Genomic DNA, 18877 nt, shown 5'->3' with positions numbered 1-18877 from the left:
TCAAGCAATTCTCCTGCCTCAGCCTCCCGAGTACTTGGGTTTACAGGCATGTGCCACCATGCCTGGCTAATTTTTTTTGAGATGGAGTCTCACTCCGTAGCCCAGGCTGGAGTGCAGTGGTGCGAGTTCGGCTCATTGCAACTCCCGCCTCTCGGGTGCCGGTTCAAGCAATTCTCCTACCTCAGCCTCCCAAGTAGCTGGGATTACAGGCACGAGCCACTATGCCCAGCTAATTTTTGTATTTTTTAGTAGAGATAGGATTTCACCATATTGGCCAGTCTGGTTTTGAACTCCAGACCTCATGATCTGCCCTCCTTGGCCTCCCAAAGTGCTGGGATTATGGGTATTAGCCACCGTGCCTGGCTGCTAATTTTTATATTTTTAGTAGAGACAGGGTTTCACCATGTTGGCCAGGCTGTTCTCAAACTCCTGACCTCAGGTGATCCACCCATCTCAGCCTCCCAAAATGCTGGGATTACAGGTGTGAGCCACTGCACTCGGCCTCTTTTATTTGTAAATAAAATAAATTTTCATAGTGATGGAGTCTCACTATGTCGTTGCCCAGGCTGGTCTCAAACTCCTGAGCTCAAGCGATCCTCCTGCCTTGGCTTCCCAAATTGCTAGGATTACAGAAATGAACCACTGTACCTGGCCTCTAGACCTCTCTTAATACACATTGTTTTGTCTATTTGACTTTGGAACCACATAAATATCATGCAAAATTATACAAGAAAATTAAAGGTTAAATGTTAAGCCATAAACATTTAAAGCATTTGAGTACCAAGATGGTGGCATAGCCTGCACAGAAAGGTACTACAGTTGACCCTTGAGAGACACAAGTTTGAACTGCACTGGTTCACTTCGATGCAGATTTTCTTCCTCCTCTGCCACCAAGACAGCAAGACCGACCCCTCGCCTTCCTCGTCCTGCTCAGTCTACTCAATGTAAAAATGACAAGGATGAAGACCCACTTCCACTTAACGAATAGGGATATTTTATCTTCCTTGTGAACATCATAATAACATTTTCTTTTCTCCAGCTTACTCTCTTATAAGAATATCATATTTAATACATAAAATAGTACAAGCACGTGTTAATCACCTATTTATGTTATCAGCGAGACTTCCAGTCGATAGTAAGCTATCAGTAGTTAAATTTTGGAAGAGTCAAAAATCATACTTGAATTTTCAACTGTTCAGGAAGTCAGTGCCCCTAACCCTGGAGTTGTTCAAGGGTCAACTGTATTCCAAGTGGTTTTGAAACATAGCAATTGATTATGTGTCTCTGGTGGGACACATATGACAAAAAAAACCCTGCAAAAACAAAAAAAAGGAAGCTTCGACAGTTGCCCAGGAATCATTCTGTGGGCCATGTTGTTGGGCCCTTTATTCTGAAGCTCTCGTGTCTGCAGTGTTGGATAAAGCAAATGGGGTCCCACTCACCTTCCCCAGGCCCCCTGGCATCAGCCTGCAACCCCCTGGCGCTCAGCACATGCTTTGGTTTTGCTCCCTCCTCTTCCACTCGCTCTTTGTTCTAAAATAACAAGCACAAAAAAAGGTCATCATTATCATCAACACTGTCATTCAGGCCACAGACACTTGTTGAGCACCTCCCGCGTTATTTCGCACAGTCTCACGGTGACATTGGAGAGTAGACACCGCAATTATCACTTTAGAGAGGACGCTGAGCCCTTCCCAAGGTCATAAAACTAAAAAGAGGAGGCGGCCAGCTTCACACCCAGAAGCACCTCCTTTCCAGGGCTTCACCACATTCCCCAAAAGGGATGAACCCAGCCCTGGATACAGGGTTCAAAATAGGCTTGACCCCAAAGGGCTTAGACTAGAGATGGAAAATAATCATTAAAAAAACTTTTTTTTGAGACAAGGTCTTGCTCTGTCACTCAGGCTGCAGTCCAGTGGCACAATCTCATTTCACTAAAACCTCTGCCTGCCAGGGCTTTTTTTTTTTTTTTAGACAGTCTTGCTCTGAAGCCCAGGCTGGATACAGGCAAGTGATCTCGGCTCACTGAAACCTCTGCTCCCGAGTTCAAGTGATTCTCCTGCCTCAGCCTCCCGAGTCAATGGGACTACAAGCTTGTGCCACCACACCCAGCTAATTTTTGTATTTTTAGTAGAGACAGGGTTTCACCATATTGGCCAGGCTGGTCTCGAACACCTGACCTCGTGATCCTCCTACCTCAGACTCCCAAGTACCTGGGACTACAGGCACGCACCACCAGCCCTGGCAAATTTTTGTATTTTTAGTAGAGACGGGGTTTCATCATGTTGGCCAGACTGGTCTCAAAGTCCTCACCTCAGGTGATCCACCTACCTTGGCCTCCCAAAGTGCTGGGATTATAGGCGTGAGCCACCAGGCCCAACCTGAAAATAATCTAAAATGCCAACCCAGATCAACTGGTCATGGTTACTATAGCACTGATTTCAGTTGAATTCTGAAGTCAAATCCATGCTCGGGGGAAACAGCGCCAAGATCAGTTAGTAGTGTGTGCCTGGGAGCTGGGCTGGGGAATCCCACGGTCACCTTGTCACGGTGTAGCACTGTAGCCAGGGGCATGGACTCTGGAGCCAGCCATGCTGGGTTGGAACCCTACCTTCGCCACTTGGCCAAGATCCTGAAATTCTCTGCATCTCACTTTCCTTGTCTGTAAAATGGGATAATCGTGCTGTCAGCGTTGTAGAGTCAGTGGGAGAAGTTGAGAGTTATGTGCAAATGTCCTGAGAAGTATGCCCAGCACATAGTGGGTGCTCAATAGCTCTGCTGATTTTGACCAGCTGGAAACCAGGAGCTATTAGTGTTACATGAGCCCAGTGTAAGGACACTGGCCCAGGTAAGCTCTCGGCAACTTTGCCTTAATTCCAAATGGTCCACACCAGACTCATGCCTGGCCTGCCCATGCTTTCACCCATGCAACGGCCCAGAGCCCTCAGTACGCTTAGCTAGTCCACACTCAAGCAAATATTTCCAGATGGTCTGACCTCTTGCTGGGTTCCCATGCAAGGGCATGGTGCTTCTGGGGGTTTGGATCCTTTGGCGAAGTCCCTAAGACGAATCCTGGCACATGTCACAGCAGCAGTGCCAGCCACAACCCAGAGCCTGGCTTAAAGCACTCACCTATCCTGGGGCTTCTGCGGCCAAGGCAGGAGAGGCCCCTGTATTGGTGAGTGCCTAATGCCTGGGGTACCAGCCAGGGCCTTCCCCGGACTTGCCACAGAAGCCCTTAATTAGAAAGAAGCCTAGAGGCCAAAAACAGCTCAGGACGTATTTTGTTGGGCTTGCAATTTTTTTTTTTTTTTTTTTGAGACAGAATCTCTCTCCATTGTCCAGACTGGAGTGCAGTGGTTGGATTCCAGCTCACTGCAGCCTCGACCTTCCAGGAGTAAGTGATCCTCATACCTCAGCCTCAGGGGTAGCTGGGACTACAGGACCGTGCCGCCACCTCCAGCTAAGTGCTGTTGTTGTTTTGTAGAGACAAGATACTCACCTTGTTACTCTTGTTACTCAGGTTTAAATTTTTCAATTTGTTCCCAACTTTTAAAATCCATGAGATTTTCACATTTAGGATCCCTTTTGGGGTGACATAATTGTTTCCTATTTTTACTGTGGTGACGGTGACAGGTGGAAATGTTTGTGGAGCTATATATTTGAAATGTGCATATGTGTGTATGTGCAGTTTATTATATGTAAATTGTACCACCATAATTATTATGTAATTATTATAGCTTAATAAAACGAGCTAGAAAAGAAATGTAAGTTCCCAGTTTTTCTTTAAAAATCTGAAGATGGGCTGGTGCAGTGGCTCATGCCTGTAATCCCAGCACTTTGGGAGGCCGAGGCAGGCGGATCACGAGGTCAAGAGATCAAGACCATCCTGGCCAACATGTTGAAACACCGTCTCTATTAAAATACAAAATTAGCTGGGCATGGTGGTGCACGCCTGTATTCCCAGCTCCTCGGGAGACTGAGGCAGGAGAATTGCTTGAACCCAGGAGGTGGAGGTTGCAGTGAGCTGATATCATGCCACTGCACTCCAGCCTGGTGCCTGGTGACAGAGCTAGACTCAAAAAAAAAAAAAAAAAAAAAATCTGAAGCCGGCTGGGCGTGGTGGCTCACGCCTGTAATCCCAGCACTTTTGGAGGCTGAGGCAGGTGGATCAACTGAGGTCAGGAGTTCAAGACCAGCCTGGCCAACATGGTAAAACTCTGTCTCTACAAAAATTAGCTGAGTGTGGTGGCAGACACCTGTAATTCCAGCTACTCAGGAGACCGAGGCAGGGACAACTGCTTAAACCTGGGAGGTGGAGGTTGCAGTGAGCTGAGATCGCACCGCTGCACTCCAGCCTAGGGTACAAAATGAGACTCTGTCTCAAAAAAACAAAACAAAACAAAACAAAAAATCTGAAGATCTCGCAACTCTAGGCCCAGATGGCAAAACTCGGCTAGGGCAGTCCCCTCTAAGTGGGGCACGACAGGCCTCACCTGTCCCGAATGTCTCCCCAACCCTAAGGTGCTGGTTCCACTGTTTGTCTACACCATTCCCACTCCTCTCAATTACTACCTGCTCATCGCTTTGCGATTCTAGGATACCAAGCTTTGACCTCTGAATGATAAGGACACAGCACATAGAGAACACACAGCCCAGCACCTGGCGTGGGGGAGGCACTTCATCAAAAATGCTTGCTGCCACTGTCACAGTGATCGCCAGCATCATCAATGTGGCCCAGATCCCCTGCTGGGCAGATGGCTTCCCGTTATCCTTCTGCAGGCTTTGTCCTGCTGCCCCCGGAGCTGGGGGAACTGGAGGCATGAAACAGACCTCCTCTTCTTTCACCCACTGGCAGAAAGGGACTTGGACAGACTGTCCTTTGGCAGACCTTGTTGGGCTCAGATTGTCCTCTCCCTCCCCCATCTGTAGGGTAGGCAGGAGAATATGCATGCACCCCCCACCCCCAGCTGGGTTCTGTCTTCAGGGCTCCACTTGCTAGTCCCTGCCGAGTCTGTGCTTCCTCACACACCATCTAGAGTACTGGTGCCTCTGAACACATACGCCTGGGGCTGTTTTCCAGGAAAGAGCACCTGGCTCCCAGGGATCATTTAATTCACTGCTGGAACCAAATGAAGTGCCGCTGGGCACTTCTGAAGATCTCAGGAGGGCCTTCACAAAGTCCTGGAACAATTTTCAAATTTAACCACCAGTGTTAGGATTTAATTGCATTCCACAGATGGTTGCCATGCCCCACTCTCCCGGGAAACACAGAATCCCCAAGAAGCCTCCATAATGCACGGTGTTCAGCACTGACCATGTGTTTAGCAGCTGTGGCTATGTCTCAGTTCACCGTCCATTCTCTGAGCGCTTCTTGCAAAACCTGCCCTGGCCTCAGAACACGGAGGAAAGAAGAGTCTTCCTGTCATGGGCCAATCAGCAGCCGACAGCCTGATGGGGACACTGGACCAAACCCGAAGACGTTCCTGACATGGATATTAAACGCAAGGAACAAGGAGCGATCCAGCAAGTGCCAGTGGGGCAGGACAGACAGGAAACGGCACAAGAACTCAGAAAAGAGAAAGTTCTATGACTTCCCTTACCCAGAAATGCCTTCATGCGACATGTGTAACAGCTAATTTCATTAATACGTGAAGCGCTCTTGCAAATCAATAGGAAAAAGGAAAAAAAAAATAGGAAAGAGGGGAAAAGATATGAGCAGGCAGTTCACAGAAAATACAAAAGGTTTCAAACCTGTGTGTGAATGTTCAGTCTTCTAGTAAGAGAAATATAAATCAAAACTACGAGACATATTACCCTACCTTTGGTTATATTTGAAATTTTCCATAATAAAAACCTAAAATGTTTTCATAAATTCAAAAGGTTAGCTTTAACAGATATATAACTAATTGTCTTATTTGAGTCTCATGCAACTAAACTGTAAAATTATTTTTTTTTGAGATGGAGTCTCGCTCTGTTGCCCAGGCTGGAGTGCAGGGGCACAATCTCGGCTCACTGCAGCCTCCACCTCTCAGGTTCAAGCAATTCTTCTGCCTGAGCCTCCTGAGTAGCTGGGATTACACGTGCACCCCACTATGCCCAGCTCATGTTTGTTTTTTAATAGAGATAGGGTTTCACCATATTGGCCAGGCTAGTCTTGAACTCCTGATCTCATGATCTGCCCACCTCAGCTTTCCAAAGTGCTGGGATTACATGCGTGAGCCACCTCACCTGGCTTTTTTGTTTTTTTTTTTTATGCAGTTTGCGGCCGGGCGTGGTGGCTCATGGCTGTAATCCCAGCACTTTGGGAGGCCAAGGTGGGTGGATCATGAGGTCAGGAGTTCAAGACCAGCCCAGCCAAGATGGTGAAAACCCATCTCTACTAAAAATACAAAATTAATCGGGTGTGGTGGTGGGCACCTGTAATCCCAGCTACTAGGGACGCTGAGGCAGAGAATTGCTTGAACCTGGGAGGCGGAGGTGGCAGTGAGCTGAGATCGCACCACTGCACTCCAGCCTGGGCGACAGAGCGAGACTGTCTCAAAAAAAAAAAAAAAAAAGATGCAGTTTGCGCTCTTGTTGCCCAGGCTAGAATGTGGTGGCACAATCTTGGCTCACTGCAACCTCCAACCTCCCGGGTTCAAGCAATTCTCCTGCCTTAGCCCCCCGAGTAGCTGGCATTACAGGTATGTGCCACCATGCCCTGCTAATTTTTGTATTTTTATTAGAGACAGGGTTTCAGCATGTTAGCCAGGCTGGTCTTGAACTCCTGATCTCAGGTGATCCCCCTGCCTTGGCCTCCCAAAGTGCTGAGATTAAGGCCTGAGCCACTGTGCCCAGCGTAAAATATGTTTAAAGTATAAGATAATAGGAAAATCTGAACACTGAACTTCAATAATATTAAATAGTTATCATTCGGGCCAGCGCAGTGGCTCATGCCTGTAATCCCAACATTTGGGGAAGCTGAAGTAGGAAAATTGCTTGAGCCCAGGAGTTCAAGACCAGCCTGGGCAACATAGTGAGACCCTGTCTCTATAAATAAATAAATAAAGTTATTCACTTTTTTAGATGTGACGATAGTATCAAGATTATGTTTTTTAAACAAACAACCCCATCAAAAAGTGGGCAAAAAATATGAACAGACACTTTTCAAAAGAAGACACGTATGCGGCCAACAAACATATGAAAAAATGCTCATCATCACTGGTCATTAGAGAAATGCAAATCAAAACCACACTGAGATATCATCTCATACCAGTTAGAGTGGTGATCATTAAAAAATCTGGAGACAACAGACCCTGGAGAGGATGTGGAGAAATAGGAACACTTTACACTGTTGGTGGGAGTGTAAATTAGTTCAACTATTGTGGAAGACAGTGTGGCAATTTCTCAAGGATCTAGAAATGGAAACTCCATTTGACCCAGCAATCCCATGACTGGGTATATACCCAAAGAATTATAAACCATTCTATTACAAAGACACATGCATACGTATGTTCACTGTGGCACTATTTACAATAGCAAAGACTTGGAACCAACCCAAATGCCCATCAACAATAGACTGGATAAAGAAAATGTGGCACATATACACCATGGAATACTATGCAATTATAAAAAAGGACGAGTTCATGTAATTTGCAGGGACATGGATGAACCTGGAAACCATCATTCTCAGCAAACTGACACAAGAACAGAAAACCAAACACCGCATCTTCAAACTCATAAGTGAGGGGAGCATCACACACTGGGATCTATTGGGGAGTAGGGGATAGGGGAGGGACAGCAGCGGGTGGGGAGATTGGGGAGGGATAACATTAGGAGAAATACCTAAAGTAGGTAACGGGCGGATGGAGGCAGCAAAAAACCATGGCATGTGTATACCTATGTAACAGTCCCGGAAGATCTGCACATGTACCGCAGAACTTAAAGAAAAATAAAAATAAATAAATAAATATTGTGTTTTTTAAAAGAGCCCTTATCTTTGAGATATAAATACTAAAACATTTATGAAAGAAATGATCCAACATCTCAGATTTGCATAAAATAATCTGAAGGGAGAAGTGGATGGGGAAAAGAGAGAACAATAGTGCACAATAATTTCCATTTTCATTCACCAGACAGGCAAAGAATCAGAAGCATTCCCATACCTCGATGGTAGGAGACTGACTTGGAGTAACTTCTTTGAAGGCTGGTTTGCCATTATCTGTATAAATTTATCATTTGGGTTGGCATTTCCGCTGCCAGGAGTGTATCATGCAGTCGAGACTGTGCCACTGCACTCCAGCCTGGGCAACAGAACGAGACTCCGTCTCAAAAACAAAACAAAAACAACTAAGACCTAGGGCAACGGGTCCCCTCGTGGCAGGCAGGTGGCCGATTCCACTGAAAGGAGGCCGCAGGCCTTCATGGACCCCAAAGCCTACAGGCCAAGTCACTCCCACAGAGAGGCCGCCCCGTCTCTGAGCAACGGCCGCAGCCAGGAGCCGCCGCTCACCCCGCAGGCCAAGTCGGGGTGGTCTCAGTCCCAACAGGTCTCGGGGCCCCGGTGGGAAAGAGCAGGGGCTACAAGAAGGGTCGGCCCGGGTCCCGCTGCCCCCTCAGCACTCACCGTGGCGGCTACCCAGAGCCTGCAGCAAGCAGCACCCACCCCGCGCGCAGCCTCCCGCGGTCAAGTAACACTGCGGGCCCCTCCAAGCCCCGCCCTCTCTAGCCCCGCCTCCAAACCTTGCAGACGGCTTCTCGATTGGCCTGCTTCTAGGAACCCAAGTTTCGCGTGTTTATTGGGTCTGGCTACTTAACGCTGGCTGGACGGACCTGGGCGCCAGCCAATCTCACCACAGCATGTGAGAATGGGTGGGGCAGTGCAGGGCAGTGGGGATCGCCCGGCGGCAGGCAGTAGACAGCAGGAGGGAAAGGCAGTGTGTGATAAGTTTGTCAAGAAAAAAGGAATGGGTGGCTGGGGAACAGACAGTCCACGTTCTCTGTATCCGCCTTGGCGAGTGCCCTCGTGACGCACGTGCGCAAAAGAAGACCCTGATTGGTTTATGGGACGGCCTCAATCTGGTCCCAACCAATCCAGATGCGCCGGAGGAGAGGCCTGGCTCTCAATGGCTGGCATAGCGTCTGCGCGCAGGTTTCGTCGCACCGCCGCATTCGCCGGAGTTGATCACTTTAGTCGGGGCGGCATGGGATCGGAGCGGATCGGCCGTCTAGCCCCGCGCTTAGGCCTCGCCGAGCCCGAAATGCTGAGGTGAGTTCGGCAGCGCAAGACCAGGGCGGGGCTTCCGCCTCGCGGCCCTGGGCCCGCGCCCTTCCCAGGCGACGGGCGGCGCGGGAGTGACGAGGTGCGCTGGGGCTAGACGGGGTTTAGAACCTACTTCAAGAGAAACTTCCCAGCGGTAGGCTTGCATGAGGTGTCAAGAAGGGCGATGGCAGACGTCCCTGGGAACAGCCAGCCCTGTCTGTGGGTGGCAGGTGGTAGGGAGAAGAACGAGCCCGGGAGAACTTCCGCTCATTCCGCTGACGCCTACTGCGGTCGAGGTTACAGCTGCGAACCTGATATCGTGGCGCAGAGCCCTGCTGTCTGTAAAAGGCGAGGACTGTGTAGACCTTAAACCGGGTAATATGCCAGAGCCACCGGACTTGAGGTGGAGCCCGGCCTAGCGGAAAACTCGGGAAAGCGGATTCCGTTCCCGCTGAGGCCGGATTGATGGAAAGTGCCGGGCGAGGGAAGCTGTGGCAAGAGCAGCCCAGGCAGGGACGACACCTCCTGCAAAAGCCTTCGGATGGGAAGCGGGATCTGGAGTTGGAAATAAAGCCATTGGAGCTAAAACGTGGAGAGCAGGACCAGGCTCAGTGCTTCAACAGTCAGGCGAGCGAAGGCAAGGAAAAGAGTGCTTAAAAGATTTGAAGACACACCTGCAGGACTCGGTAGTCATTTAGAGCAGTGAACGGTTCTCAAAATGTGGTTCCTGGACCAGCAACAGCCATATCATCTTGTCACTTGTTAGAAATACAAATTCTTGGGCCCCACCTCAAGCATACTGATCAGTCACTCAGCCTGGGACCCCGTAATTTGTTTTCACAAGGCCCAAGGTGATTTTCGCATACAATGAAGTTTAAGAACTACTGATTTACGCGGTGACTCAAGCCTGTAATCCCAGCACTTTGAGAGGCCGAGGCGGGTGGATCACGAGGTCAAGAGATCGAGACCATCCTGGTCAACATGGTGAAACCCCGTCTCTACTAAAAATACAAAAAAATTAGCTGGGCACGGTGGCGCGTGCCTGTAATCCCAGCTACTCAGGAGGCTGAGGCAGGAGAATTGCCTGAACCCAGGAGGCGGAGGTTGCGGTGAGCCGGAATCACGCCATTGCACTCCAGCGTGGGTAACAAGAGCGAAACTCCGTCTCAAAAAAAAAAAAAAAGAACTACTGATTTAAAGGAAATCGGGGGGAAAAGAGGAACCCTGATGTAACCTGCCTGCCTCTGAAATAGTTCATGCTTGTTCCAGTAATGGAAGGAGGAAAGAAGGGTCATATTTTTCTCGAAATTTAACTTAACTTTTGTCTGAAAACGTTTGAGCACAGTGATATTTGGAGTCAGTTCTGATTCTGTCTTCCTCTCTTCATTCCCAGCCCCAGATAAATGTGCACTGGAGTTAGGCTTAGTGTGACATTCATCAGGCTGTAGTTGTTTACTAAAGTGTTGAGCAAACTTCTGAATAAGAGTTGTAGCTAACACACTGCCCTTTTAACCAGGAAAGCAGAGGAGTACTTGCGCCTGTCCCGGGTGAAGTGTGTCGGCCTTTCTGCACGCACCACGGAGACTAGCAGTGCAGTCATGTGCCTGGACCTTGCAGCTTCCTGGATGAAGTACCCCTTGGATAGGGTAAGTAGGTCCCACCGAATATCTGAATAATCCAGTGCAACACTGAAGCTCTTTTAACTTTTGGTTGAAATAAACCCCAGTTAAAACTCTTGTTTTGGAATTGTCCTGGCTATCCTTGTATAATTTCTGGAAATACTGTAGAATCATTTTGAGTTGGAAAAAAATTTTTTGCCACGTTTTCTTTACTCTTCACTGTTTTCCCTGACCACCTGTTTCTCGGGAAGAGGCCATCTTCCACATTGCTCCTAGCATTCTTTCAAAACCCCTATGCTTTTCTTCTAATATCACAGTGCTTGAAAGAACAAGCTTTGGGGTCAGGAGGAGTTGCATATTGAGATCAAATCTCCACACTAGCTAGCTCTTTTAACCTCCAGTGTGCTCACCCATAAATCAAAGATAGAATATCCAATTTCGCTAGATTATTATGAGGATTAAATGTACATAACACTGTTAACACAGTACTCGTGTCATAATGATACACTTATTAAATGGTAATATTAAAAACAAAGCTTTGTTGATTACCATCGAACTCTCCAGACTCTTGAATCCTGGCCTGAAGCTACAGTATTGACATAACAGATTCTCCACTTCAATGATTTGTGACTTTGTAAATGCAGTATCTTGTTTTTTCCTGCAGTACTCTTCTGGTAAACTCCTGTTTGTCTTACATGACCCTGCCTGATTGTTATATTCTTTATGAAACTTGCCTTAACTCTCCCAGGCAGAGCTAGTTTCCCACAGTGGATCCTCCTGTTTCCCTTCCTACTTTCCTTTTCCTCTTTCTCTCCTCCATACACACACACCCCTGCCCCCAACTCCACTCCCACTACTTCTCTCCTTCCTTTTCCCAATAAATTACACATTAGCAGCTTTGTATAAACACAAGTAACCATATATGTGTTTCCTGTGGTTTTTTACTACCTGTTTGACTATATTAATATTGTGTTATAATTTTAAATCATCTCTGTATAGGCATGACTGTCTTTGTATAGTTTGAACTCTTTTTGAGAGCAGTACTTCCTCTGCCTGATGTGATTACTAATTTTTTGACTGAGTGAAGCTAAACCTTTAGATGGAGTGACTTGCCACAAAATTAATTTTGAAAAGTTATACCACTTATTAAACAAGTGTTTAAGGGTTCTAATATATAGAACTTAAGGTTTTTATGATTCGTGTATGTGTTTTTCCTTTCACAGGCTTATTTAATTAAACTTTCTGGTTTGAGCAAGAAGACGTATCAGAGCTGTCTTAAATCTTTTGAGTGTTTACTAGGCCTAAATTCGAATATTGGAATAAGAGACCTAGCTGTACAGTTTAGCTGTACAGAAGCAGTGAACATGGCTTCAAAGATACTAAAAAGGTATGGGGCATAAAGAACCTTAATTGAAAATGTATACCGATAGGCTGGGTGCAGTGGCTCATGCCTGTAATCCCAGCACTTTGGGAGGCCAAGACGGGCGGATCACATGGTCAGGAGTTCAAGACCAGCCTGGCCAACATGGTGAAACCCCATTTCTACTAAAAATACAAAATATTATCTGGGTGTGGTGGCACCTAGCTACTAGGGAGGCTGAGGCAGGAGAACTGCTTGAACTTGGGAGGTGGAGGTTGCAGTGAGCCAAGATCATGCCATTGCATTCCAGCCTGGGCGACAGAGCAAGACTCTGTCTCGGGGAAAATAAAAAAAAAAAACCAGAAAATTTATACTGATAGATAAAGAAAAATTATCTACTGTCCTATTCTGGTTAATTTTCGGTCTTGAAAAAAATAACTCATATGTTAAAGTGACAGTGCACATATCTAATGCATTTTAAAAGCTTGTAAGTTCTGGTTTGCACTTTCAGTCTCTTTTGAAATATTATTTTCTGACATATAATTCTGCAATAACCTCTCCTTTAGCTATGAGTCCAGTCTTCCCCAGACACAGCATGTAGATCTTGACTTATCCAGGCCACTTTTCACTTCTGCTGCACTGCTTTCAGCGTGCAAGTAAGTATTTCTTTAAACATTCAGAAAAGTTCCCAATATACAAGTGAGTTTTTCATCCCCAAGGAATACTTCTAATTTAGTTGATTTCAATTCTGAGCATATTTTCCCCTATAAATATTAGGAATATTGGCCAAGTGACCATATTCCCAGTTTGTCACATAATGTAGCTAACAACTTGGAACTAGCGTTACCAGAATTCCACTAGCCAAATAGAAGCTGTATACATAAGCTGGGAATTCTGATTTCAGTCTGCCTTTTATATAAGGATATCTGTCATTAAAACAATGTTCTTGTGTAGTTTTCTGCTTATATTTTTTAAAAGGTACTGGCTGGCGGGAGGCGGAGGTTGCAGTGATCTGAGATTGCGCCACTGCACTCTAGCCTGGTGACAGAGCGAGACTCTGTCTCGAAACAAAAAAAGGTACTAGCTGGGCCAGGCGTGGTGGCTCCTACTTGTAATCCCAACACTGTGGGAAGCTGAGGCAGGAGGACTGCTTGAGGCATGGAGTTCAAGACTATCCTAGACAACATAGTGAGACTCCAATCTCTTAAAAAAAAAAAAAAAAAAAAGGGTCAGGCGAGGTGGCTCATGCCTATAATCCCAACAGTTTGGGAGGCCAAGGCGGGCAGATCACCTGAGGTTGGGAGGTCGAGACCTGCCTAACCAACATGGAGAAACCCTGTCTCTACTAAAACTGTAAAATTAGCCTAGCATGGTGGCTCATGCCTGTAATCCCAGCTACTCAGGAGGCTGAGGCAGAAGAATCACTTGAACCCGGGAGGTGGAGGTTGCAGTGAGCCTAGATTGTACCATTGCACTCCAGCCTGGACAACAGAGCAAGACCCTGTCTCAAAAAAAAAAAAATAAAATTAGCTGAGTGTCAGCACATGCCTCTAGTTGTGGTTTCTCAACTACTCAGGAGGCTGAGGCTGAAGGCTCACTGGAGCCTAGGAGTTCTTGGTTAGAGTGAGCTATGGTCACTACTGCACTGCAGCCTAGGCAACACAGCAACAGCCTGTCTCCAAAAAAAAAAAAAAGTACTGGTCACAACTGTTCTTCAAGGAATTTATAACATATTTCAGTGATAAATTCTCCCATCTGAATCTTAGAATTGTGGGTTATCTATATATACTGAAATGTTACTTTGGAAATGTTAATAATTATTGATATCTTTGTCTAAAGTTGTCTTTTTTTTTTTTTTGAGAGGGAGTCTTGCTGTGTTGCGCAGGCTGGAGTGCAGTGGTGTGATCTCAGCTCACTATGACCTGTGCCTCCCGGGTTTAAACTATTCTCTGCTTCAGCCTCCCGAGTAGCTGGGATTACAGGTGCATACCACCATGCCCAGCTAATTTTTGGATTTTTAGCAGAGACAGGGTTTCACCATCTTGGCCAGGCTGGTCTTGAACTCCTGACCTTGTGATCCACCCACCTCAGCCTCTCAAAGTGCTGGGATTACAGGCGTGAGCCACCGCACCCAGCCAAGTTGTCTTATTTATCTTGCCGGCAAACTCCTTAGAAAACAAAATGTAGTTGGCCCGAATGGATTTCTCACTACCTAACCACTAATTTTGGTATGTTGACTCTATTAGCTACATACCTAGGAGTATTAATTGGCATTTGTAGAAAACATCTCTTTAATTCAACAAAATTGTGTGCATATAGGCAGGAAGTGTAGCTGTTATGGTAGAAAACAATAAGAATTGTCAACCCTACTTTTGAAACCATATCATACCAAGTAAAAAAAAGGTCTTGGCCGGGCGCGGTGGCTCAAGCCTGTAATCCCAGCACTTTGGGAGGCCGAGGCGGGTGGATCACGAGGTCAAGAGATCGAGACCATCCTGGTCAACATGGTGAAACCCCGTCTCTACTAATACAAAAAATTAGCTGGGCACGGTGGCGTGTGCCTGTAATCCCAGCTACTCAGGAGGCTGAGGCAGGAGAATTGCCTGAACCCAGGAGGCGGAGATTGCGGTGAGCCGAGATCGCGCCATTGCGCTCCAGCCTGGGTATCAAGAGCGAAACTCCGTCTCAAAAAAAAAAAAAAAAAAAAAAAAAAAAAAAAAAAAAGGTCTTGACAGGTCTATTGTCCTGAAGAAAAAGTTTATCTTGTGTTTTTAATTAGTGGTTGCTGTGGAGTGTTATTAGGAGACTTCATTTTCAGGGTGAGTTGGCGTTGTTACATCCCTGTAATATAAATGTAAATATCCTGCGGGTTAAAATGAGTTGAACATTAAAAAGTCCTATGATTGTCGTTCAGCAAATTAATCTGAGATTTACTAAAGAGTTCAAAAAGGCATGAAGCACTACAGCAAATGTCTTTTATGTGCCCCTTTTGTTATAAAACAGATCCCATGTGCATTTTAACTCTCAGTCCAATAAACAACTAAATAAACAACTTAGCCAAATTTGCATGATTATAGATAATGACGTGTTTGAATGAAGGAAAATCTAGACAGAGGGCTCTTAAAGCATGGGCAAAAAGAAAATAAGTTAATTATCTGGTTGGCCAGAGAAGAAAACTGTACTGGTCTTGAGAAAAGCAACTTACGAAATTGTTTTGTAGGATTCTACAGCTGAAAGTGGATAAAAACAAAATGGCAGCCACATCCGGTGTAAGAAAAGCTATATTTGGTCGACTGTGTAAACAACTAGAGAAGATTGGACAGCAGATTGATAGTAAGTATTCTGTAGTTGAAGAATGTGTCATTTGAAAATGTAGTACTTTTGCTTATAAAAGTCAAGTATTTTCAAATGTAAACTGGCTGCTTCCTAAATTCTGTATTGCATGTGGACCAGGTATATTTTTAATGATCTTTCTAACCTATGATTCCATGAATCTATGCCTGGAAAATAGATTCTCCATTAACATGTTCCCATGTTAAATACCAGCCTCTAGATACATAAACCAGGACAGAAATGATTCTCAAGTCTGACAAGAGAGGCCAAAGAAAAGAGAAATCTAAGATCATTTGTCTTCTTGTCTTCATATTTTATCAGTTAAGGTGTCTAATTTTGTTTGTGACCCAAAACATGCCCAAATACTGAAATTGAGGATAGGAGAAAAATTAACCTTGATAACACTTTTTTTTTTCTTAAAGGAGAACCTGAAGATTTAGCTCCTCCACCACAGAAGAAAAAGAAGATAGTGGTTGAACCCCCAGCAAAGGGTAGTTTTACTAACACAGTACTGACATTGACATTTTATTCAGTACAGTCCAGTGGTGCCCTAGCAGCTTGCCTGCGAGGAGTACAGTTTTAAGTAAATTCTGACTGTAAATCATTTGATAAGACCAGCTTTCCAAGCTATCAATAATGGAAGTAACATAGGTATTAGGTAATTAAGAATATGGCTGGCCTGGCACAGTGACTTATTCCTGTAATCCCAGCACTTTGAGAGGCTGCAGCGGGAGGATTGCTTGAGCCCAGGAGTTCGAGACCAGCCTGGGCAGCTACAGTTAGGTATTTGTCTTACCTGGGCATGGTCTGATAGGAAGTCCCTAGTTGTATAGCCAATCAGCTGGTTGGCAGTTTCTGATTGACTGGGATTATTTTTGTCTTTTGGAGGTTCTTTCCCCCCACAAAAAAAAAAAAAAGTTTTTAAGTTAAGTTCCAGTTTGCTTATAAGAGCTTTAGCTACAGAGACAACCTCAGGCAAATGGCTGCCTTACTGTTTTAATACCACCTACTGGCTGTGTGATTTTTTTGTTGTTGTTGTTTGCGACATGGCCTGGCTCTGTCTGTCACCCATGCTAGAGTGCAGTTGCATGATCTTGGTTCACTGCATCCTCCGCCTCCTGAGCTCAAACCATCCTCCCACCTCAGCCTCCTGAGTAGCTAGGACTCCAGGTGTGTGCCACTTCACCTGGCTTTTCTTTTTTTTTGAGACAGAGTCTCGCTCTGTCACCCAGGCTGGAGTGCAATGGTGCCATCTCAGCTCACTGCAACCTCTATCTCCCAAGTTCAAGCAATTCTCTGCCTCATCCTCCTGGGATTACAGGTGCCTGCCATCATGCCAGCTAGTAATATTTTTTTTTGTATTTTTAGTAGAGGCTGGGTTTCACCATCTTGACCAGGCTGGTCTTGAACTCTTTACCTCGTGATCCACCCACCTCAGCCTCCCAAAATGCTGGGATTACAGGTGTGAGCCACCTCACCCAGCACACGTGGCTAATTTTTGTATTTTTGGTAGAGATGGGGTCTCACTGTTGCCCAGGCTGGTCTTGAACTTCTGGGCTCAAGTGATCTGCCCCCCTTGGCCTCCCAAAGTACTGAGATTACAGGCATGAACCACTACACCTGGCCACTGGCTATATGATACTAAGAAAGTCTATAATTTCTGTGAGCCTCAATTTCCTGATCTATAAAATGTGATTAATATTCTTACCTATTATGGAGTATAGTAAGGGTTAAATGAAATAATGCTATTTAAAGTACTTGGATCGGTGCCTATTAAGCACCAGTTAAGTGCTTGATAGATGTTAGTGATTACTAGATGTCTTGGAATGCTTGGAGTGTAAGGGAGAGAAAATAGTGATAGCTAAGCTGGGTATGGTAATGTGAGCCTATAATCCCAGCCACAGTCCCAGCTGACCAGGAGGTGGAGGCGGGAGAATCAGTAACCTAGGAGTTGGAGTCCAGCCTGAGCAACATTGCAAGACCCCATTTCAAAAAAAAGTGGTAACTGCTCTTTCTCCACTTCATTTCAGTATCTTATTTACTACTACTTTCTTCAAGTAGACAATTTAAATAAGTTTACCTTTTAAAAATTTCATTTCTAAGCATAACAATTTTGAAATTGCTTTTGATAATTTTTTCTCAGAAATGGAGAAGGTAGAGGAGATGCCACATAAACCACAGAAAGATGAAGATCTGACACAAGATTATGAAGAATGGAAAAGAAAAATTTTAGAAAATGCTGCAAATGCTCAAAAGGCTACAGCAGAGTGATTTCAACTTCCAGACTGGTATGCATTGCAAACTGATAGTACATTGCCACCTCCAGGAAGGCTTGAGGGCTTTGGAATGTTGTTTAAACTTTTTTTTTTTTTTTTTTTTGAGATGGAGTCTCCTTCGGTCGCCCAGGCTGGAGCACAATGGCGCAATCTTGGCTCCCTGCAACCTCTGCCTCTCCGGTTCAAGCGATTCTCCTGCCTCAGCCTCCTTAGTAGCTGGGATTACAGCGCCTGCCACCATGCCTGGCTAATTTTAGTATCTTTAGTAGAGATGGGGTTTCACCATGTTGGTCAGGCTGGTCTCAAACTCCTGACCTTGTGATCCACCTGCCTCAGCCTCCCAAAGTGCTGGGATTACAGGCGTGAGCCACCGCACCTGGCCTTGTTTAAACTTTTATAACAAGGATCCTAAGACTATTGCCTTAATAGCAAAGCAGCCTGCCCGGAGGCTGAGTCTGGGCAATTGCCTGGTCCCTGGTGTGGGCAACATCAGACCAGCCACAGTGCCTGATTGGTATAGCTTCATGCGCTTTCCTACAAAATGGAATTGGAGGCCCGGTGCAGTGGCTCACACCTGTAATCCCAGCACTTTGGGAGGCCAAGGTGGGTGGATCACCTGAGATCAGGAGATCGAGACCAGCCTAGCCAACATGGAAAAACCCCGTTTCTACTAAAAATATAAAATTTAGCTAGGTGTGGTGGTGCATGCCTGTAATCCTAGCTCCTCAGGAGCCTGAGACAGGAGCATCACTTGAACCCAGGAGGCAGAGGTTGCAGTGAGCTGAGATTGTGCCACTGCACTCCAGCCTGGGCAACAGAGTGAGACTCCGTCAAACAAACAAACAAATCAATAAATAAATAAATGGAATTGGAGCCATTTTGCTTTGTTTCAAGTGAATGGCTGTCCCTTGTCTTATTCAGAATATAAAATTCAATCTGAATGGCCTCATACAGATTTTACTTCAGTTTTTGTGTAAGATATTTTTTATTTGACTGAATCAATCTATTGTACAGCCTAAGTTAATAAATGTTATTTGTATATGCA

General features: G+C 45.6%; 1 protein-coding gene and 1 long non-coding RNA gene across 6 annotated transcripts in view; one reads left to right on the top strand and one right to left on the bottom strand.

Moving 5' to 3' along the window:
* Window positions 1–9018, bottom strand: part of LOC105712282 (uncharacterized) — a 19290-nt gene extending 10272 nt beyond the window's left edge. The window contains exons 1-3 of one of the 2 annotated variants that reach the window (XR_010344800.1): window positions 8725–9018; window positions 8148–8285; window positions 1443–1533 (exon numbers count right to left, since the gene is read on the bottom strand). This is a non-coding gene — a long non-coding RNA (uncharacterized LOC105712282). Of the gene's footprint in view, window positions 1–1442; window positions 1534–8147; window positions 8286–8608; window positions 8684–8724 lie in introns of those variants that run through there. The other variant, XR_010344799.1, reaches the window with a different exon arrangement.
* On the top strand, window positions 8889–18877 carry LOC135268131 (origin recognition complex subunit 6). 4 transcript variants are annotated; one of them, XR_010344797.1, is made up of 8 exons: window positions 8890–9250; window positions 10761–10890; window positions 12087–12250; window positions 12790–12879; window positions 15444–15556; window positions 15979–16047; window positions 17455–17557; window positions 17700–17758. XR_010344797.1 is itself a non-coding variant. In XM_064382980.1 (8 exons), the coding sequence occupies exons 1-7, from the start codon at window positions 9045–9047 to the stop codon at window positions 17825–17827; spliced, it is 900 nt and encodes a 299-aa protein (XP_064239050.1). In that variant the 5' UTR covers window positions 8891–9044; the 3' UTR covers window positions 17828–17844; window positions 17939–18877. The 4 variants fall into 4 exon arrangements, 3 of the variants coding, with proteins under 3 accessions (XP_064239052.1, XP_064239051.1, XP_064239050.1); XM_064382980.1 differs by lacking the exon at window positions 17455–17557 and adding an exon at window positions 17939–18877 and having other exon boundaries at window positions 8891–9250; window positions 17700–17844; XM_064382982.1 differs by lacking the exons at window positions 12790–12879; window positions 17455–17557 and having other exon boundaries at window positions 8889–9250; window positions 17700–17930.

The sequence above is a fragment of the Aotus nancymaae genome, unplaced genomic scaffold, assembly GCF_030222135.1.
Source record: "Aotus nancymaae isolate 86718 unplaced genomic scaffold, 86718_ANA_hifiasm-v0.15.2.pri h1tg000030l, whole genome shotgun sequence".
Classification (NCBI taxonomy): domain Eukaryota; kingdom Metazoa; phylum Chordata; class Mammalia; order Primates; family Aotidae; genus Aotus; species Aotus nancymaae.
This window is presented reverse-complemented; position numbering and strand designations above follow the sequence as displayed.